This window comes from Xyrauchen texanus, chromosome 9 (assembly GCF_025860055.1).
Source record: "Xyrauchen texanus isolate HMW12.3.18 chromosome 9, RBS_HiC_50CHRs, whole genome shotgun sequence".
Classification (NCBI taxonomy): Eukaryota; Metazoa; Chordata; class Actinopteri; order Cypriniformes; family Catostomidae; genus Xyrauchen; species Xyrauchen texanus.
In genome coordinates, this window is record NC_068284.1 from 10,274,794 (window position 1) to 10,297,923 (window position 23,130).

The following is a 23,130-nucleotide window of genomic DNA, read 5'->3' on the forward strand; positions in this document are numbered from 1 at the left end:
ACCCACTTTCTTTTGGGCCACACTGTATGGTGGTGACCTGTATGATGACAAATGTCCCATTCTTAATATTTGTATTGATTTGTAATACCTATATATTGACTTCTTGAGGGTTAATTTACATTATGATTGTGTTTTCAAACAAAATTGGCTTCATTAGTAGCTTTCTATATTTCAGTTTTTATATTTCATTAGACAAAAGCTAAACAAATCCTAAAGAAGTATTCTGTTTAGTGATGCAAGTTCATGGTAAACAGACTACATTAAAAATAATATATTTGCAAATATATTAGCCAACCAATAAATTTGAACACAAAATGTTTATATTTATTGCAGATTGGAGATATTGTATGTACATGCTATCACAAAGAGGCACACAATATATATTTACAGTATAAATGTTCCCAGGTGGATTGCTAACAACAGCATAATACTGAGATTAGGACTGTATCTTTGCGTTAAGATATTCAATAGACTCACAACAGTCGATGATGGTTTGTATGTGCAGTAAAAAGACAGACCTACTTACTGTCATGCAAGAGCCAATGTTACTTTGTATGCTTATGAGGCAACAATCACCAGTAAGGAGACATCACTAAATGTGTTTGAAGACTGCAGCTGATATTAATACAAATCACAACGGAACAGGAGTTCTTTCAAATGGAAAAACAAAACTGTACAAAAATTCAACATTGCCCATGCAATGATCGAACAAATATTTGGAATCTCCCATTTATTCAATCTCCGTAATTCTCATTCAACATTCAACATAGATTAAAAATAGCTTGAATTCATGCATTTTGCAGATGTAAATGTTTTACATAGTATACAAGTGATTTAAAATTGTGGTACATTGCAACCTGCTGGTCTAAGGATGACTGGTGTTTACAACTCATTTTATCATTGATAAAATAATTAAATGTGTAAAATCTATTCTAGGCCATGTCTGACACAATACCCATGAACATAAAAAAAAAACAAATAAAGATTTGTGAGTAATAACCAGAAGTGGAAAGTAATGAATTACAACTACTCTTGTTACATTACTTGAGTACAATTTTTAAGTTAAAAAAAATAATAGTACTTCAATAGCAACACTCTCGCTCATGGTGCTGCACTGTACTTCCATGCCTTGTGCTGCTGTTTATCTGTCTGAAAAGCCTCACCCGCTAGAGGCTAAAAGTGTGCAAGGGATGGATGTTATAAAGAAGGTATGAAAAATCACAAAACATAATACAACCAAATGCTACAATTTACTTAATAATATCTCAATATGTCATATCTCCAATCACTGTGTGAAATGTTTATTTTTGCCTTATTTTATTCAGTTGGCATGTAGGAGTTGATAACAGTTTGCCTAATAATCTCATTTCATATCTGGATAATTGCTGCAATATCATAAAGGATAAATTTACAGCTCCATGATATTGCAGAATATTAGTTTTGAACAGTATGTTAACTTAATAGCCAAAATACTTGGACATACGGGAATGAGAATAAACCTGAAATAGGAATGCGTTTGTCGCAATGCACATTATGTAGTTAAGAGAGGATTTGATTTAGAGACATTTAGAATGTTACAAATGCTATTTCTGTTCAAATAAATGTTGCATTATTTATGTTTTCTCTTTGTCTCTTGCAACAATGCAGGTCTTTGGCATTTAGAAGCTGCTAGTTTAGGACCTGTGACGAGTCTGTTTCTCAAACTAGATACTGTGATTTAATTGTGTTTTTGTTGTGCATCTGGCCGTCCACTTCCCCCTCTATCCTGGTTACAGATTATTTTTTCAAAACAATTCTTTTTTTGGCCTATTTTTAAAAACATAATTTGACTTGCAAGTGTAAAGGAACTTGTAAGAATTCAATACCTCAGCAAATGGGGAAAAATCCACCGTATTGTGATTTCTGCATGGTAGCGCAACAGTTTTCAATCATTTTGATAATAAGAATGTTTCCTTGAGTGCCAAATTAGCACCTTTGCTTTTGTTAGGAATAGGTGACACAGTGTATGTTTTCCATCACAGGTAAAGAAAAAATGGAATAAATGCCACTTAAAACAATTATTTCAAACCATAATAATAATTAGCAATTAATAATTTTGGCAGTATTTTTGATCAGTTTAATGCATCCTTGGTGAAAGGAAGCAGCAATTTCTTTCAAAGAACAAAATTGTCTTTGTGTTCTAAAAACTTACATTTTCATAAAGTAACTTGTCACGTAATTACTTGATTAACTATTTATTCAGCAAACTACTTATTTACTCTTACTTGAGTCATAATATTTCTCAGTACTTCTACTTGTACTCAAGTGAATTATTTCTTCAGTAGCAGTACTTTTACTCAAGTAAACAAATCTGTACTCTTTCTACCACTGGTTATAATTATATTCAAACTCTATAAAATTTAATGGATAAAATATTTTAACATAGATTGATCTTTAACTGTCCATAACTCACATTTCAAGTGGACACTAGATGAATGTTGTCAGTTATTTGTAAGTTTTGATAAAGCTATAGTGGGGTAAGATGAGCCAGATTTTACATATGTTGAAATGAAACAGGGTAAAAAGAAAGGGGCATTGAAATATATATATATATATATATATATATATATATATATGTTTTTCAAAAACAGTGGTTGTGAAGGGCAAATTTTTACACTATAAAACATCACTGCCTCAATTTGCCCTTCACAACCACTGTTTTGGAAAAAAGTGCCTCTAAGTAATTCAGGGTTATTCTTTAGCTAAAACATTTATAAGATTTTATATTTGATAAGTCACCAATATGTATAATATTTGTTAGGGAGAATTGTCAAAAATGTTGTATCTTAGTAACTACTGCAAGGTTTCAAGTTAAAAGCTCAATTGTATAAATGCTTTTTCCTCAAGCAGTTGGTTTCAAATGCCTAGTTAAAAACTGTGTTAAAGTACATTAACTATCTTTTTCCTAGGCCATTATAATGGAAATGTTTAGTAGTGTTTTTTGTATTTCAAACATTAAGTTATAGACATTTTACTTTATAGATACTGCATAGAAATTTAAAAAGTGACAACTATGGTTAGGGACAGAATTGTGCACTTCTCTCCAACACAGACAGGTACTGTTGATATAATGGGCACTTCCTAAACATATGGTCACATAACAAAAACAAATAATTTATACAGAAGGTGGCTCATTTTACCCCACTCTCTCCTACAGTGCCTTGCAAAGGTATTAAAACCCTTAAATTATTCTCTCATGTATTGAATCATGAACCTTTTATTGAAAAGATAATTTTAAATGAACCCTTTTATATTAGGAAATGTGTCAATACTCACACAAACAGAATATTACTTGTTTTGAAAGATAAATATAACATTAAAACCATTATCTTTAATGTTAGGGCTTAGGCATAGAAGTAATCAGCCTAGAAGTTCACAATGAGAGACTGAACACTTTTGCAAGGCACTATAGTTACATTTAAATTAATTGGAAGGTGTATCCAAATGTGCGTGTATTCTTTTTTTATTCTTTTTTTTTTTTTTTGGTGAATAATGTTTCGCAGTAGTTGACAAAACAGTGTTTTACTTTGTATGTATGTAAATAAACATAAGGGTAACTCTGACCCTGATTCCGGCTGGTATTAAGATGCATTTCAGGTGATCTGATCACATGAGGTCAGCGATAAATACAGGTATAAACAGGGTCTAAAACGTTTTGTGATCAGATCACAAAAACCACATATGAATGTGATCAGAAACACGTGACCACATCGCATTTGAGGTGTAAACACTAATCCATCCTGTATGCATCTCGGCAGCAGTGAAGCGCCACCCCTCACCTGTCAATCAACCGCTTCGCTAAAACAAGAGTTTAAACTTTGCCGGGTTCGAGTACGTTTAAAAGGAAATAACCACCCAATTAGAACATTTAAAAAATTTCAATACATACACAATTACGAGAGCTTCACAGATCTTTTTAGTGTGTCTGATATCAACACAGATGAGAAGCATGAACACCTGAAGCTCCTTTAATACAGGTAATCCACCAAAATAATGGATAATTCTGCTTGACCTGTTATGTTTGTGCTTGGATTATATTCATCAGCATCTAGGAGAAACAGTACACCATTTATTTTCACACTTTATTTGTCTTTACTGACTTTGCTACACTTTAATATCATGCAGTAACTCACTGGCATAGTGACTGACGTATGTTGTCATGAAACAGAGACTCTCTCTTCCTAAATCTAACACAAGTGGTCATAGGATATGCATTTAAGTGACTACGTGTAAACAGCGATGTGTTTCACCTGACCACATGTGATCGGATCACCCGAGACGTATCGTAAAACCATGTGTAAATGGGGCCTCTCAAATACAGTATGTTGACAATTGGTCATCTCATAAACCATACTGAGTGGTGTAATTTTGTGAGTCTTGTGTCAAGCACTTTTCCCTGACATCTTATCATCAAAGTCCCATGGACAAATGTCGGCCATGCTGAGGTAAGTGGCTGGTGTACTAGTTGTGTGGTTCTCCATTGTTGGAGGTTGTTTGCCATTTGAGGTAACACTTGGCAATACCTCTGTCTCCCACGGGCAAATATCAGTATGCTTACTGCTGATAATCGCTGTCTCTCTTGTAGAGCTCCTCCTCCTTCCAGAAGCCACCGTGGCGACTTGGCCACCCTCTGATGATTGGCTTGTGCGACGTTGCGAGGGTTTGCTCGAGGAGCATCTCCGCTCCCTACTCTTGGACCTTTGTTTATTGTCCTCTTTATCCTTTGCTTTCTCTCTGGAAGAGCAGGATCCTTTTCTTTTTGAGCAAGAATCCCTTCTCTTTGAATGATGTGTGGGGCTGGACATCTTGTCCTGGTTGGGGGACACAGGTGGATCATAATCCCAAGGACAGATGTCCACCATGACAGCTGGAGGCTGCAGAAGGCTTCCTGTGGACTTAGAGATATCTGAGAGGATGATCTTGGGCTTTCCATCTGTGGGAGTAACACTTTTTATGCATCTTGTTCTCTCTGGAGACAGTCCTCCAGTCTCGATTACTTGGACAAATGGGTCCTCAAAGCTCCATGGACTTACATCTTTATGGGAAGTGAGGTTGAGAGGTGATTTAGGTTTCCTTCCTTCATCCCTTTCCCCAGTCTTATCCCTGGAGCGACGACGGTTTGAGGGTGATTGGGTCACCCCTTTTTGTTTGTGTTGTGACCGTACACTTTTTGTGCTGGTCCCATGGATGGTGGTGGTTTCGGTTGGGGCAATGGATACATGCTTCTGGGCCTTCCCTTCAGATGGTGTGGGTAACTCCTCGACTTCCCAAGGACACACCTCAGAGAGGTCATACAGGTCCTTGCTCTTACCTGGTTCAGAACAAATGGAGGGCTGACTCCCACTGACCTGCTGCTTCATGATACCCATCTTACTTGCCGTTTTGGTGTACTCAACTGACTGGCTGATGATCATTTTTGGAACACACTCCGAGGATTCATCAACTTCTGAAAGCACTGTGCTGTCTTTTGCATTGAGACCCTTTTTACTGGCATCCTCCATACTGTGCATCTTCCCTGCAATGCCTAGTGTCCTCTCTCGGGCGCTAGCAATGACAGACAGTGACTTCTGTAACATTGTGGTTCGAAGATGTACAGGCTTTTTGTCTGCTGCTAGGTTGTGTGCACTAACGGACTTGCACATTGAGGGCACCGACTCAGTCGATTCAGCTAACTCAGCCTTTGGCACCTCAGTGTTCTTCTTGTTGGACCTCCTGCCCATCAAGGTGTCCAGCAGAGAAGTCTCGGTGGAGTTCTCCATTTTATTTTCAGGCCCCCCGTTTGTTTGCCCACCTTGGTCATGTGTATGTTCATAGCTATGAGATCTCTTAAGTGAAAACATCTTGCTTTTCAGAGATTCTTCCCTTGACTTCCCATAGTGAGATGTGTCAAAGGGGTTTCTCTGTAGGGTACTTCTGTTGCTTCCATGCTCACTTCCGTCCCTCTCTTCCCGACTGTATTGTCGACTTACTGTATCGGGTATTTCTGTTATTCGCCGCATTAGTGTCCGTCCAAGGCCCCTCTTGGAACTGCGCTTTTTCTGTAAGTGAGGGTTATTTGCCAGCATCTTCTTTCGTTTATATATCTCTAATTGGGAGTAGAGTTTTTTAAGTTCCTCCTGTCAAAAATAAAGAAGAGACTTCATTTTTCAAGGTACTTTTAATAATGTATCACTGTACTGAAACAGTGGGACGAATTCACTAAGAATGAATTGTGCCTAATGATACCATTGCACATGTTGTCAGCATTGTTGTAGAACCCGATTCACTACATGAATTATGCAAATCAGGTAGCAGTGTGAACTTTACATGGAGCAAATCCCCTTCTTGCAGACCAGATCTTAGTGCTAAGTTGTGGTGAATGCAGCTGATGCAATAAGGCATACTTTACTGGGATTGTACAGCATTGTTACACCACTGTGATCCACACACCTGGATCGGCTCTTTAAAATTTCGAAAGTGTGCTCGCCTATTTATAATACGCTTCTCCATCATTTGATCAAATTACTGCCATGGTCTATAGAACGTGTACACAAGCATCTGTGTAAAGTGGTGTTTACTGGCATTACAACCAGTAATATCACAACACTACTTTCACCAGGCAAATACTGCTGCGATTTGTGAATAAGATGCATTTGAAAAGAAGTCCCATTTGTGTAGGAATGAGGTATCTTTGCACTGAACACAATGACCAAATATAGCACTTCATCAAGTGATTAGTCAAGTTGCAGCAAGTGATTATTGCGTAAGATGTAGGTTTTTGTGCTGAAATACTATGTACTAAACTGCTTTGTGAATTTGCTCCAGAAGCATTATTACCATCTTTTAACTAGATCGTTCTTTGCAATGCAATCTAATTGTGATGCTTACTGGAATGGTAATCCATAATTATAATTTACCCATTTACTCACGCTTATACCATCTCCAACTCGTATGAGTTTACTTCTTTTTCAGAACACAAACAAAGATATATTCATAGTTGAATTTTGTGATGTATTTATATCCATTCAATGCAAGTGGATAGTAGTAGTTGGAGTCAGGCAACACCTACCAATGATGTGGACAATGCCAGTAAGGTGTTGAGCAGCCAGTTAGAAGTTTTTCTAAAAGTTTCCCCAGGCGAGCTGTTACGAACCACAGAAATGAACACAAAAAGACCTCTTTGGCCAGATTTAGTACTAAATGAAGTCATACCAGTTCATTCTTCGATTTCATATGTAGTATATCTGGGCCTTTATGCAGCTTTTATGTCCTTTTTGGAGCTTGGAAGTTTTGGAACACATTAACTTTGTATGAACATAAACACATCATACAGTACAACTATGAAGATATCTTTGTTTGTGTTCCGAAATAGAGTTGGAGATGGCATATGGATGACTAAATGATGAGAGAATAATCATTTTTGGGTGAATTATTCCTTTAATATATGTTGGAGAATATAGAACAACAGGATTCATGGACTGCTTTTTAGCTTTTTAGCTTTTATATAATGTGTGTAAATGAATAAGGAGCAGCTGAGTGGCCTTACCCTAATGTCCTCAGGATCTAGACTGTGTTCACTCCAGGCTGACATTGTGCTGCTGTTCAAGCAGGAGCCTGAGTGACCCATTTCCAGCTCATCCTCATAAGCCTCTGTGGCAATGTCTTCCCGCATATGAGTCCCAGTGAACAGGAACTACGGTGAAGGATAAAACATGAACAATCAACATTTTAATCAACAGGACAATAATAATCTAGCCTCACCAAAAAGACCATGCTAGTTGACAAGCTTGACCAGAAAAGATGTATAAGATGTATTGGAACATCTTGGCTATGCTGGTCTTGCTGGTTAGTCTAGTTAAGAGGCCTGAATGGGACAGCAGCACACCAACATCCAATACTGTGACCAACATCTACAATGCAGCATATGCTTGTGATGAGCTTTGCTGGTCTTTTTAGAAGGGTAAGTTGTTTGCAAATATTCTATTGATTAAAGGAAAAATATAATAATCACCTTTGGAATAAGAAGTAATCCCAGTGTAACAGTCACCGTCAAGTGTGTATGGACGAAAAATAACATCAGCATCCAATCTGGATGAAGCCCAGTGTCAAGAGAGAATCTGCAAATGAGACCAATGCTTTATTAAAGGAGTTGCTTTTTTTCGATGTTAAAATACTTTCTCCTATCCCAGCGTAATGTACAGAAACAACTTTTGGTAAGTTATTCATAGTTTGATTGCCCTGAAAAGTTTTGACTCTGGTGCAGTGAAAACATTGAGGTTTGTCCCGCATGAGTTTGGGGCGGGACTATCTATTTGTCCAACCAATGGAAGAAAGGGGGAGTGTTTGGGAAAACCTGTTTGCTAACAGTTATAATTTTTGCAATTATGTTTGGTGATGGTAGAGGCACAGAAATTACACACTTGACCTTTAAATGTGCGGTAAGCAATTTCCGCCATTTCGCTAACTTCCGCCATTTCGCTTCCTGTAATCATGTGGCCTCTCTCCAACCCCCTATCCTCCAATACCATGTAAGCTATCTGATATCACCAAACATGAATCGGCAAAATGATTCACAGGCAGAGAGTGCTGCTAGTTTTCTAATTGGCTTAAAAGCACGGGTCACTCTCCTTAATCTTTTTTGCTGTTTACAGAGCCTTGGGCTGCCATGGGCATGATTTCCAAGAACACCTAATTCAGTGATATCTGTCAGGTAGTAGGCACATTTTATCTGTGGAATAAAAAAAGAATGCTCACAAAATCTTTAATGTGCACTTACTGTATGTAGATCCAAGCTAACCTGTTTGCCAGTATCACAGTAAAAAGAAATTATTATGAGAACTGTTTGAGGCCTTTCCATTAAAAAAACAAACACTTAAAATATCACGACATAGAGCTTCAAACAGCATAATCGGGACAAAGATAATTGAATGTGGCATGTGACATCTAAGAGCTTGCTCTGTTTATTTAAACAGTGTTTAGTCAGCAGGGTTTGGTATCCTGGTGATGTTCTGGTGGCAGCAGAGGTCACCGTTTTTTCCCTTATGTAAAGAGTAATTCCGGCTCATTAATCACTCAGGACTGTTTTGGCAAACTATCAAAACATGGTATCACTATTCTTCAGAGCTTATCTGGTAGAACCAGCAGAGGTTGCAAACATTCAGCAAAGACGTGGAGAAATAGATTCTGCTAAAACTGCCAGACACTGTGATACCTATTTAATAAATAGCACTAATGCATTTTTACACCAAGTTTACTCTTGATCAGTAGTTCTCAATTGACATTATTGAAACACCATTATGCTGCCGTAAAAGCCTATTTCTCCATTGACTGCCATTCAAGGTAGCTTCATAAGCAGCTGAAATATTTCATTATATTATAGTAATAGAAATGCACAGCACAGTGCATAAACTTATTATTAGTGTTTAGTTATTAGTTTATTAAACCATGTTTATACATGTCAGGGGCATATTTACAGTGAGGGCTGGGTGGGCAGCCACCATAGGGCTCGGGGTGAGAAGGGCCCACAACAGTTGACCAAAAGGAACTATAAAAAGGACTGCGGGACCGACGGGTGATGATAACTGACCCTGGCTCCCCAAGGAGTGGGTTTGTCAGGTTCTTTGCACTGGGGCCCATAAGAGCCAAGTTACGCTACTGATCCTTGTTGCCAATCTTTTAGCATAGTCTGGGTTGATTTTGTGTATCCATGTTGGCATATGCCAAATGTGGTTAGACTCTACAAAATTACCGATGAATTTACACTGAAATGCCACAGAGTTTGATTAGACGTAAAACCATTGACGTCAACAACAAAAGATATTCAAAGCGTTTTCTCCTCTCATTTTGCTATGCAAACTATGCATGGTTACAGTATATGGTAAGTTGCCTTTTATTATTTTCTTTGCTGTTCGTGACTCTATCAGAAAAGACATACAACCCAGTTTTTGAGATTCAGAGATCACCAGTAGAGAACCACTGCTCTATGGAAGACTTTTTGTTGCTAATACTACCTAAATGCTAATTACTGAGATGCTTGTTAGAAATGAAAATAATTCTGTGGTTAATTAAGGAGCAACAAAACTGAGAGCTGGTAGATTGAGAGAGAGACAGCAGCAGGGCGAATTAGTTTATTTTAAGCCTGGGTAGATTTATACACAAGCTGTCTGCAGCAGACATATTTTATTAACCACCTTTCAAGTGGCTTATCAGTGCTGTCCTAGTGGTGCACATCATTTAACTGAAGGCAGCTATCTTCACCTTTTTCACAAGTTTAATGCAAAGTTCTGCTGATGTGACCCAAATGTGCCTTCTTAATTGGGGCCCAACTTTCAGCCATTTTTAGGAGCCATGGTTACTGTATACGCTCACAATTTGTGTTATATAATTTAAAAAGTGCAGTGTAAAGTTGTACATTTTTTGGTTTAATACAAATGTGTAATTTTGTGTCGCAGACAGTAGGATGTAAATGTGAAGCTAGATGGAGACACAACTACAGAACTGTTTGAGTTCTTTTTCGGTAAAAAAAAAATCAAAATTCTGGGTTCCATTGAGGCCTTCATAAAGCAGTTTGAAAACTGCTGCCTTCGGTCGCCTTTATCCCTCTTGGGCTTGATCAGCCTGATTAGGGGCCGAAATCAAACCACATTATGGCAACCACGAGGAGGTTATCCCATGTGACTCTACCCTCACTAGCAACTGGGCCAATTTGGTTGCTTAGTAGACCTGGCTGCAGTCAAATAATACCAGTTTTAACCAAATAATTAATGTAAGCGCTTTTAAAAAATGATAAGCTTCAAATTTCCACCTTTAAACCCTCTAAAAATTGGCACGTCCATTGTAAGTGTATCACTGCAACCTCAGTTTTATTATTATTCAATTGTATATTTTTTGAGTTAATCAACTTTATGCCATCAATGCTGTCGATTGAGTTTAACTTGTATTGAACCCTTGACTATTCCTTAAAAAACTGGCCAAGAACAGCACATTTGGACAGGAAGAGCCGTCTGACATACATGTAAAACGATCAATCGCAGTTGATTCTCAAACACTAATTTCAGCAAGCAATTAAAACAACACTGTGATATGTAGGATACAGTGCTGGGTAGATTACTTCTAGCATGTAGTTGGGTACTTAAATTGTAATCTGGTATGTAATCTTTTAGATTACACTCTTTAGGTAATCTAATCTGACTACTTTTGGATTACTCATTGCATATTGTTTGAAAATATAAATATACATTTTAAATGTATTAAGTACCAATTAACACTGTTTGCGTTAAAGCTAGGGTGTGCAATCTTTTCCAGAAATGTTTTGTGTTATACTGGTTGAAAGTCTCTTCACATCCTGATACAAATCAATAATTTAAGTGGCCTAAATATATATATATCTTCTGTGGAAGGGACAGGACTAAAAGATTATCGACCAATCATTCCATTCAGTCCGAATGAAATGATAGGATGTCCTTCCTGTCTGTCAATCTATATTTGCATACCGCCGTTCAACTTGTTCGCGCAGTCAATCACACGTCATCAGCGCGGGTTCCTTGACGCTGTGCAGAGCAAGCGTTAGAATTACATTCATGTCTAACCTGTGAATGAGACATGAGGTAATCTGAAACCATTGCGATCGATTCCACCAACATGTCTATCCTACAGGCGCTTAGATTCTGATCTGTGTGTGTGTTCATGTGTGATAGTGGAGGCTTTGGAGACACCTCTGAATCGAGGGCGGGCTCTATGCTTTCAAAGCTTGCTTGCTAACTTCTAGCCTCTCTGGATTACACACCCTAGTGGTGCGTTCAGACCAGAGGCGTCGAGAGCATCAAATCGACCGGAAGTCATTCATTTCCTATGGCTAATTATTGCCATGGCGGGTTTTCCCATAATATACGATCTGTCAGTGTTTGCTTACAGGGATGTATGCATTTTATTTTGTTTATTTTGGTAACTTTCTGCCATCGATCGATTTCTTACTTTCACATTTAAAAGATTTCATGAAGATATACGCTACGGTCGGCAAAAAGATACCCGTCGACTTGTCTGGATGTTATGCGGCCCCTTTAAATATAGTTCACAAAACCAAGCATTCCGAACCAACTTTGCTGCCTATTTCAACTACGTCAGAGTGACCATGAATCTTCGATTAGCGTTGTTGGCAAGGCAGCCAGAGCGAATTTGGACGCTCTCGCCTCTGGTCTGAACGCACGGTAGCTTAAACATTAGTAAACGTGAAATCAAATGGAAAATTGCTAATTGTCAGTTAAAGGGTCATAAAATTGAATTTATAAATGAGAACATGCTTGTATTTTTTTATCTAGGAAATTAGGAATTGAAATTTTACTTTGTATCATCCAGCTTTGAAAGCAATAATTAGAGAATGTTTCTAGATATAATGTAGAGATCTACCATTTTTATTCCTAAAAACAGATCCTAATTATTCATAAAAAGGTGTGGCCTTAACCTAAGACGGACACTTTTTCTGCCATCCTGAAACATGGCCTGAAGTGCATTTGAATGGTACAAAAGTACAAAGGTGCATGTAACCGGCACCTCTGAAATGTTTGTTTGCAGAAAATTGTCTAAAATTATGAAGAAGTGGACAAGGGCTTGTTTGAAATACATTATTTTTGATGCAAATATGAACAGTTTTTAAAACCCCAAATTCAGAATCTCAGAAAATTAGAATATTGTGAAAAGGTTCAGTATTGTAGGCTCAAAGTGTCACACTCTAATCAGCTAAACACCTGCAAAGGGTTCCTGAGCCATTAAATGGTCTCTCAGTCTGGTTCAGTTGAATTCACAATCATGGGGAAGACTGCTGACCTGACAGTTGTGCAGAAAACCATCATTGACACCCTCCACAAGGAGGGAAAGCCTCAAAAGGTAATTGCAAAAGAAGTTGGATGTTCTCAAAGTGCTGTATCAAAGCACATTAATAGAAAGTTAAGTGGAAGGGAAAAGTGTGGAAGAAAAAGGTGCACAAGCAGCAGGGATGACCGTAGCCTGGAGAGGATTGTCAGGAAAAGGCCATTCAAATGTGTGGGGAGCTTCACAAGGAGTGGACTGAGGCTGGAGTTACTGCATCAAGAGCCACCACACACAGGCGGGTCCTGGACATGGGCTTACAAATGTCAGAAGCGTCTTACCTGGGCTAAAGAAAAAAAGAACTGGTCTGTTGCTCAGTGATCCAAAGTCCTCTTTTCTGATGAGAGCAAATTTTGCATCTCATTTGGAAACCAAGGTCCCAGAGTCTGGAGGAAGAATGGAGAGGCACACAATCCAAGCTGCTTGAAGTCTAGTGTGAAGTTGCCACAGTCTGTGTTGGTTTGGGGAGCCATGTCATCGGCTGGTGTTGGTCCACTGTGCTTTATTAAGTCCAGAGTCAACGCAGCCGTCTACCGGGACATTTTAGAGCACTTCATGCTTCCTTCAGCAGACAAGCTTTATGGAGATGCTGACTTCATTTTCCAGCAGGACTTGGCACCTGCCCACACTGCCAAAAGTACCAAAACCTGGTTCAATGACCATGGTATTACTGTGCTTGATTGGCCAGCAAACTCGCCTGACCTGAACCCCATAGAGAATCTATGGGGCATTGCTAAGAGAAAGATGAGAGACATGAGACCAAACAATGCAGAAGAGCTGAAGGCCGCTATTGAAGCATCTTGGTCTTCCATAACACCTCAGCAGTGCCACAGGCTGATAGCATCCATGCCACGCCGCATTGAGGCAGTAATTAATGCAAAAGGGGCCCAAACCAAGTACTGAGTACATATGCATGATTATACTTTTCAGAGGGCCGACATTTCTGTATTTAAAATCCATTTTTTTTATTGATTTCATGTAATATTCTAATTTTCTGAGATCCTGAATTTGGGGTTTTCATAAGCGGTAAGCCATAATCATCAAAATTATATCAAATAAAGGCTTGAAATATCTTACTTTGCTTGTAATGAGTCTATATAATATATTAGTTTCACCTTTTAAGTTGAATTACTGAAATTAATGAACTTTTGCACTTTTTTCGAGTTTCACCTGTATAATAATTATTACAATATTTTATACTTAAAGAACAAATAAACAGTACACATATAGTGAACATACAGAACCTCAAAATGCTGCTTAAGATTGGATGTGGAGTCTTTTTCAAAGGATAAACATTTTGTAAGGCAAAGAATGCATTGCTCTGTTATTTCCCCCGTGTCTCTTTGAAAGTAATGTTCACAGGACTTCAAAGGATGTAGTTCGACGTGGTTAGGCCTGTCGAATGTATGCTAACAGTCTCTGGCTCAGACTGTTTTTTCCAAGATTTAGGAGCGTTATTACAGTAACAAATTACACACTAGTTATTGCTTTTGGCTGATGTGTGATGTAATCAAGAATGTAATGATGTAATCCATAAAATGTAACTGTAATTTTTATTACAAGTACTTACATTTTGTAATCAAGACTGCATGTAATCCATTATTACCCAACACTGGATATATAATACATGTACACATTATGGGCCTTGTGCATGAAACACAGTTTTCATCAAAATCGTTTCATAAAATTATTTTAAAACCTTATACTTAATAAATGTATTTCTTTTAAGTTGATTCCCGATTTTGCTTAAAAAATTGTATATTGTATTTCCTGTAGAATTGTGTGGCATGGGGTGAAAAGTTTGTGGAAAGATGTTGTTTTTGTTTGATTTTCTCAAATATAATCTCTAACGTGACTGGTTGGACAGTTTCTTAATTTGATATGGACTCTATAATTTAGGTTTCATAATTTAGAATAGGTATCAACAAATCACATTCAGCTGACAATGTATGGTCTAATGCTGTTAACATCTGAATACACACATCTCGCTGGCAGATGCGCACACAACACAATGGATTTTTTGTCTTCACACTGTCATAGCATACAAAACTTTATTAGCTTACAGCATTTGTCAAATATATTCTTTAGGCATTCTATTAATTTCTTTGAAGATTCATCCAGTTGCAAGTATATCACTGTTACCATAATTATTTACCGACAAGATTCATCAATGATACTGGCGATGTTCTTGACTGAACTAATGTTCATTTTGGTGGACATCCTTCTGCCGGCATTAAATGAAATTAGTTTAAACTAAAGCTTCAAGTAAAACTATTTATTGACCCCTTAGACTGTTTGATTCAGAAAAGAATCTCACTTTCTTTGTGACCACTCCAACATGTTTACTAAAACAACATTTTGTGACTTGAATGCACTTCATTTTAAAACCCTTTCATTACTGTTCCGCATGACCCTATTATTTAGTCTGGTTCCATCCATGTTAAAATAAAATGTAGCAATTGTGAATTCTGAATCTATGTACTTATTATCATTGTCCCATATTTGCCAAACATGTTGAGTGGTCCAAACATCATCTGCAGTCTGACATTAACTTTTGGTGTGATTTTAGGATTGAATTCACTAAGCTGCATAGAAAGCTACAGGATGCTCCCTTGCTCACTATTTAGTGAATAACTTAACCTACAGTGTGCTGTCTGCACTGGTATCAGAACAGTTCAAAATGCACCTTATTTTAATCCTAACTCCATATAAAGCCTCTGAAAGCAACCTTTTCCAGCTTGTGGATAAACCCATTTCGATGTGAAAATGCATGTACAAAGAAAAATGCCTTGTATAAAGAGTTCATAAAACAAAGGTAGCTGAAAGTAAATAATAAAAAAAAAAATATATAAATTATAAGTATAATGAAAGGCCATAGAAAGGATTATTAAAGTAAAGTATTACAATTAAATCAAAATTATATGAAGGGCACATGCAGGCTAGCGGGCTGTGCTTATGACGTGTGGTGCTGATGCATTGTGGCTGATCCGAGTTCAAGTCTCAGCTCATGAGGTCCTATCCCATTCCCACTCTTCTCCCTCTCATTTCATGTCACCTCTCTACTTTCCCTATCCTAGTAAAAGGCCATAAAAAATGAATAATACAATAATATAGGTTTTGAAAGTGATAGCAAATCATTTTAATGAATTCTTTGTGAATGTTGGGCCAAAGCTGGCAAAAAATATACCTAAACAAATGGCAGAAGATGAAATAGAGAATTGTATTGCTGAAGGGGTAAAAGAATCAGAAATGATTAATTTAGTAAAATTTTTAAAGAACAAAATCAAGAGACTATAATGAGATAGATATGCCACTTATAAAGAGTATAATAGAATTTATAGCCAAACCATTAACATACATATGTAGTTTATATTTCAAATGGGAAGTGTAAATGGGTTAAAGGGAAAGGAGGAGGTGAGAACAGGCTTAACAATATAAATAATAGTTTAATGAAGAACTAAACAAAAAGACAAACACACACACAGGTGTTGGACAGCTGTCCGTAAATCACTTTCTCTGTCGCACCGCAGCTTCCAGACAGTCTTTATCCCTCTCTGAGGCTTGATTAGCCTGATTAGAGGACAGGTGTGCAGCATCACGACCCGGCCCCGCCCTCTGCAATGTCACAGGAACGTTTCCAGATCAAATAAAAAAGACAGGTGACACCCATTTAACTTTTTTTATTTTTTATTACAGACCTGTGTCATTGCTACCCCATTTTTTTAAAATACTAGAGCAATTAAATGTTGCAAGGCTGTAAAAATGTATAGAAAGATATAAAATCTTAAGTGATGGACAGTATGGTTTTCGAGCATTCAACAGAAAGGCATTGATGGAATCATTAGAGGAAATAGCTACTGCAATTGATAAAAAGGAATATGTTGTAGGAATATTCATCGATCTAAAGAAAGTATTTGATACCATAAATCATTAATTATTGCTAACTAAAAATATATAAATATGGTATTAGAGGTATAGACCATTCATGGATATCAAGTTGTTTAAAAAAGAGGTACCAATATGTTAGTTTAAATAACACTGTTACACAGTTAATGCAGATAAAATGTGGAGTGCCGCAGGGATCAGTTTTTGGTCCAAAACAATTTATTTTGTATGTGAATGAACTTGGGATGGTATTGAAATTGCTTAAATGTATTTTGTTTGCAGATGATCCAAGTTCATTCTATTCTGATGAGAATTTAGATAGTGTATTAAAGATTGGGGAACAATAATTTAAAATAGGGATGCACTGATGCCACTTTTTCTCATCCGATTCCGATATCAGAAATCCCTGTATCGGCCAATACCAATCCCGGTCCGATACCAGTGTTGTTGTTTTTGCATAATCAGTTTAGAATATCTTTACATTATTGTGTGGAAATAATTGGATGTACTCTTTAATATGTAAAGAAACACAAACCTCTGACTACACATTATTTCAATATAAATGTATAGCTTATTAAGAAAAACTTTATTGTTAACTATTCTTCTGGATAATGTAGCAGCAAAATTATCAGTAATTCCAGTCTTCAGTAGAAAAGAAGCTGTTTTTTGTTTTCTTTTTCTCACCTGATGGGAATGGACCACACATATCAATGGCAACAATTTGCCAAGCGTTCTCTGGCAGATCGGTGTGTGTGTTATTGGGACAGGTCTTGGAAATTCACCAATTAACTGGCATGCAGGGCAGGATCTGACTACCTGCTCTATATCCTTGTCCATTTTGTTCGAAGGCATTGTTTTGTTTTAACTATACCCTGATGCCCCTCTTGGGCGTACAGCAGATTAAGTTTTCTTGCTGCTTGGGCAATAATTATGCGGTTCCCCCATTAATATCAGATGGCCAATGCAGGACAGTAGATATATTTAGGGCTGCACAAACTCCAACAGTTCTGCTGTATACATGTCCTCAACATGCGTAGAGTTGTATCTACTGCTGCTATTTCCTCTAGTTCATGAGGCATGAAAGCTTTGGCAACCCCGTGATTTACGCCAATATAAATGTAGTCATCATCATCACATGTTGTGGCTGGAGGGGATTCGCAGTGAGGCATGAGAGTGAATCAGCTGCATTCTGTGGGCCAAGATTGTTAATTACTTGGAATCTGTAGGGCTGCAGCCTTAAAGCCAATCAATCAATCCTGGCATCTGATATATCGCCTCAAATAGCTTATGATCAGTGATCATTGAAAATTCTTTCCCATATTGGAAGACATGAAACTTTTCACATGCTCACACTATGGCTAGTGCTCCCTTTCTGTTTGGGAATAACACTTTTACACATCTGTCAAAGCGTGACTCACATATCAGACTGGTTTGAATGAACAATATGCCTGTTCTTGGCTTAGAATCTCTCCAAGCCCAACTGGACTTGTGTCCACAATCACCTGTGTGTCTGCCTTTAGGCTGTAATATGCCATTGTGTGTGAACTTGCTAGTGCAGATTTAAGAGCATTGAAAGCATTCTTGTTCTTTTCCCCACAACCAGGTGCACTGAGACCTAATGAGTCTTCATCTCAATGCCATTAGCCAAGTTGGGGAAGAAATGGCAAACATGAGACTTTTGTATCTCCATAGTCCAGTGTGAATGACAAATGTGGTCAATGAATGTGACTCAGGTTTCAGCTAGGTCTGATGGTACCCCCATTTTAAGTCCAGTTTGGAAAACACTTCAGCTCCAGTGATGTCTTACATATCATAAAGCTGTTTAAGGGATTAAGTGAAAGCGGTTTAACACACCTAGTTTTCTCCCAGAGATCGAGGCTTAATGTTGTCATGTAAATACATAAGCGGTGTTCTAACAGGTTTTGGTGGAGTGTGCATGTGTGTGGAACAGACCGAAGAAAAAACGTCATAGGATTGAGCCCAACAACAAGTCAATACAGTGGAAAGAATTCAAAATTTCTTGGAATGCAGTGGGAAAAGCACATACACTGTAAACAATACCCATTTATACACACCAATGTAAAATATCGACAGTCCCTCGTGTTCGCGTATATGCGCTCGTACATTAAGTGAAACACCACTATTGCTGCGCAATTCCACTGCATATCGCACTGGAAAGTTAAGGATACAAACATAGCAACAACTCTGGAATATCTGGAAATAAAGCGAAGCAAAGGAGAATAAAATAGTTAAGTTTTCCTTGGATACCATATTTGTTAATTACACAAGCATTAATATTGCCATTTGCAATAAATTATTATTTACCATTAATATTAATTTTTCTCTACTTATTTAATTTATAACGTATGTTAAAATTCATACATTGTTAAATACAACTAATAAAGAACAAGTCATTTATATGTTTTATGTATTTTTTTATTTAAAGTAATGCTCTCAGTGGGGTTAGAAATATATTCACTTCAGGACTCGATATTTTTTTATAAACTCTGGTTTATCAACTTTTTTAAATAAAGTTATTTGTTTGAATTTCTTTGATACAGTTGTCAACTGACATGGTGATCCTTAAAAAATTAATTTGAATTTAGTTTGCATAACAGCTCTCAAGCACGCTTTTCAGTCCCACTTATAAAGCAGCCATTCTTATGAATAAACATGAAAAGCATGTCATCTCAAACATGCTTATGATCTTGCTACTCATAACTCATGCATATTGCTCACCTAATGATGTGGAATATTGCAGAGATGAGAAGTTCATTATAAATAGCAACCGCTAGGTAGCGAGGCTCATGGAAGGCAGAGGGCACAGTCCGTACAGCATAGCACAGATAGACTCCCCAAAGCAGGAAGAGGAACTCCGCTAGAAGAGGAACACAAGGAAACACAGCACAGTGCCGTCACTAATTATTTAGTGTGTCAAGTCTGGGAATGCCAGCTGAAAAGATGTGATTTCACACTGTCTGAAATGCTGTTTTCTCATCCTGCTATTTTTTGCTGCATCACTCAAAGTAACATGAGGACAGAGCATGAAAATCTTGAAGGCAATGTTTGAGTAAACAACAGCTTTAGAAATGCAGTGGTCCAATTTCTAAATTCTAAAAAGCGGCTATTTTGTTTCAAAATAAATATTAAGACATTAGCAAACCTGTAAAACTTCATTACACATTAAAAAGAAAAACAATCTGTTTACATTGTCTATTTAGTTATCAATGTAAATGTATATACATACAGTATACGAAGCATCTTTTAAACATAAAAAGCGCTCGGCATGTCCATACAAAAATGCTTGATACAGAAATTCAGTACATCATATTAAACAGCAAGTGACATCCCTCTGAGAAGTTGTGAAGCTAGTCTTTTGGCCAACGTCCACTTTAAAGTGCTTGATAAGTAAGAAATGTACAGCTGGCCATTACGGCACAATAAACCCTGACAGATTGTATCATTGCATCCCTCTGAAGGAATTTATTTTTGGATTATAACTGGTGGGCTGTGAGTTATCCATCTTATAGGTAAGAAATGTTCATTAATTGAGTTTAATATTGATTTGAAGTTATTGAAAACACTTTACATTAATGTTCTGTTTGTTAAGGCTTAATAAAGGGGTTCATTAAGTAAGGAATAATTGTCAATGGAATGTTGAATTATTGAAAAATATATGCACACCCTGAGGAGGTAATGCGGCAAAGACGTGCAGTGGAGTCTTTGTGAGTGACAATCTCTGAAACCCTATAAAATCATGCCAATTTCATTGGCAGATGACACTTGATGCTCTGCCCCTTACACGCACGCACATCTGGGGCATATAAACCGGAGCACAGCCCCATTTTGCCAGGACTTTTCTTCTGGAGGAGAGCTATATAATCCCTGGCCAGGTGGAGGGATACAAAGCACGCATTAGCATCTGCCATTGGGAGGTCGTTAATCACTTGACCGTCAGGACTCCCTGCTGACTTAATGGTTCCAGCAATGGAAAAAAGGATCCAACATGACAGAAAAAGAAAATCGCTCTGTCACCAGGCAGGCTCTTGTGTTCTCCTCAAGTAACAAATGAGCTGCTTCTTTTAATGAAGAACTGACAAGACTTCAAGCTAATTTTAATGCAATTAAATCACAAACACTGATTGTAATCCATATTGATTCTGTAACCAATTGTTTTTTCGCTGCATTTTCTCTAAGAAAATGACTAATGAAATTAGAAAATGAATGCTCAACAGTCTGTTTTTATTGAACGTAATTTATTTTACTCACTGAAAGTTGCATATGGGATATATGTGTTCTACGGAAAGCCTCGAGTGGATAAATACACAATCACACACTTTCATAAGGTATGTTTCTCCATGAATCGCTTCCTAAATCACTCTTTTACAATTGTTTATGCTCACGCTGTACTCCTGTTGCTATTTCTGTAAGCTCCACGTGAGAGGGAATCAGAGAGAGAGTTATGGGGAGTATATACAGTATGTGTTAGGCCTCCACCATTCTGTGTCAGCAAGAGTGAAGAAGGTGAGATCTCAACAAAACAGTTTGCATTTGTGCCACCCTTGACCCCTTGTTTTGAGTCTTCTACTGTGATGTCGGTTTAACAGCGAGAAGTCAGTAGTCTAGGAAGCATACACAGCATCTCATTCTCTCCTTTCAGGGAACCAAGGAAACAGTCGTAACCGAGACATTCCCTTTCAAGACAGTCACTTCAATGCTACGTCAGTAGCTGATGCTATGGGAGTGTATACCATAACGCCATGCTACTGATTTATGTGCCCCGGGGCAATGCCAACTAGCCATCAGGCTAGTGAAAGGCTTTGACATAAACACCTCTTCATCTTTAAAAAATATGACGGAAGGAGGAGGAACAATAAACCATTATAGACAAACCCAGGGTGGTTTGGCAGCAGCATACACTTTAAGCATGGATGGAGTACATCCTGCTTCCAAGTGCCCTTGCAAAAAGCAGAGTATTGTATGCACAGGGCAACATACTGGGTCCTCGCCATATGAGGAACACCAGTCAGAAAAAGTTGCTACTTTTAGGCATACAGCTGCCTCAATGAGGGGACCCTGGCCTGCAGTATGGTGATGAGCACTGGCTACGACAACCCTAGTATGTCAGAGGAGTTCTGTTCAAGGGCCATACATAAAGCCTCCACAGCTTCAGCTGCCAGGTCATGCCTCGAGCTTGCAAGAGCAGATATCTTATCATGGGAATTTCCCACAGGGGGAGCATCTAACAGCTCCACTAGCTCCAGACACCAAGCTCGATTTTGCCATTTTGATGGACCTTGCAAGACGGTCACCATGTCTTCCCAAACCTTGCACAGCAGCTGTTGTAGCAAGCAAACAGGAAGCAATGCATATTTGCATTTCTCTGGCCATTTGTGAGCTAGGGCATCCAAGCGCAGTTGAGCAGGGGTCATGGAGTACTTGAAACAACAGTTTGTGGTCATCGGGGATGCAAACAGGTCCACTTGGCTACCCTGAATACTTCCCAAATCCTCTGGACCATCTGAGAATGGAGCATTCCTCTGGCCAGGCACTTTGAAAAGAGAGCAGATCAACCCTGCACTGCATGTACACTCACCTAAAGGATTATTAGGAACACCATACTAATACTGTGTTTGACCCCCTTTCGCCTTCAGAACTGCCTTAATTCTACGTGGCATTGATTCAACAAGGTGCTGAAAGCATTCTTTAAAAATGTTGGCCCATATTGATAGGATAGCATCTTGCAGTTGATGGAGATTTGTGGGATGCACATCCAGGGCACGAAGCTCCCGTTCCACCACATCCCAAAGATGCTCTATTGGGTTGAGATCTGGTGACTGTGGGGGCCATTTTAGAACAGTGAACTCATTGTCATGTTCAAGAAACCAATTTGAAATGATTCGAGCTTTGTGACATGGTGCATTATCCTGCTGGAAGTAGCCATCAGAGGATGGGTACACAGACATCCCAAGTCTCCCGGAAGTTCCGGGAGTCTCCCGCGTATTGATAGCGGCTCCCTGATGCCCGCAAATTAGTTAAAATCTCCCGGAATCAAGAGCGAGCGAGCAAGAGCGGTTAGACTGTGCTCCAAACCGTGTAGCGCGCACGGCAGAGAGGGAGAGAGCGAGAGACCTTGCGTGTGTGCATCAAGAAGTGCATGTAAGAAAGAGAGCATCCTGATTGGCCTGTTTCGGTAAGTCAACCAATCAATTGTCAGTGTGGGCGGGCTTTTATCTCTTCTCCCGAACCCGAATCAGGAGGACAGTGTATCTAGACACAGGAGCGCCATGGCAGAGGGAGAGTGCCCCAAAAAGCGAAAATATAAGAGACATTTTACGCCAGACTACACGAAAGTGTACCCCT

At 38.3% G+C, this 23,130-nt stretch overlaps 1 protein-coding gene across 1 annotated transcript in view; it reads right to left on the reverse strand.

The window, feature by feature from the left end:
- Nucleotides 1-4,141: 4,141 nt before the first annotated feature.
- The window catches only part of gpr158b (G protein-coupled receptor 158b), a 61,111-nt gene continuing 42,122 nt past the window's right edge, over nucleotides 4,142-23,130 (reverse strand). The window contains exons 8-11 of the mRNA XM_052134911.1: nucleotides 19,507-19,645; nucleotides 8,030-8,135; nucleotides 7,565-7,711; nucleotides 4,142-6,155 (exon numbers count right to left, since the gene is read on the reverse strand). Of these exons, the coding sequence (XP_051990871.1) occupies nucleotides 4,422-6,155; nucleotides 7,565-7,711; nucleotides 8,030-8,135; nucleotides 19,507-19,645 (2,126 nt within the window). The 3' untranslated portion in view covers nucleotides 4,142-4,421. The remainder of the gene's footprint in view (nucleotides 6,156-7,564; nucleotides 7,712-8,029; nucleotides 8,136-19,506; nucleotides 19,646-23,130) is intronic.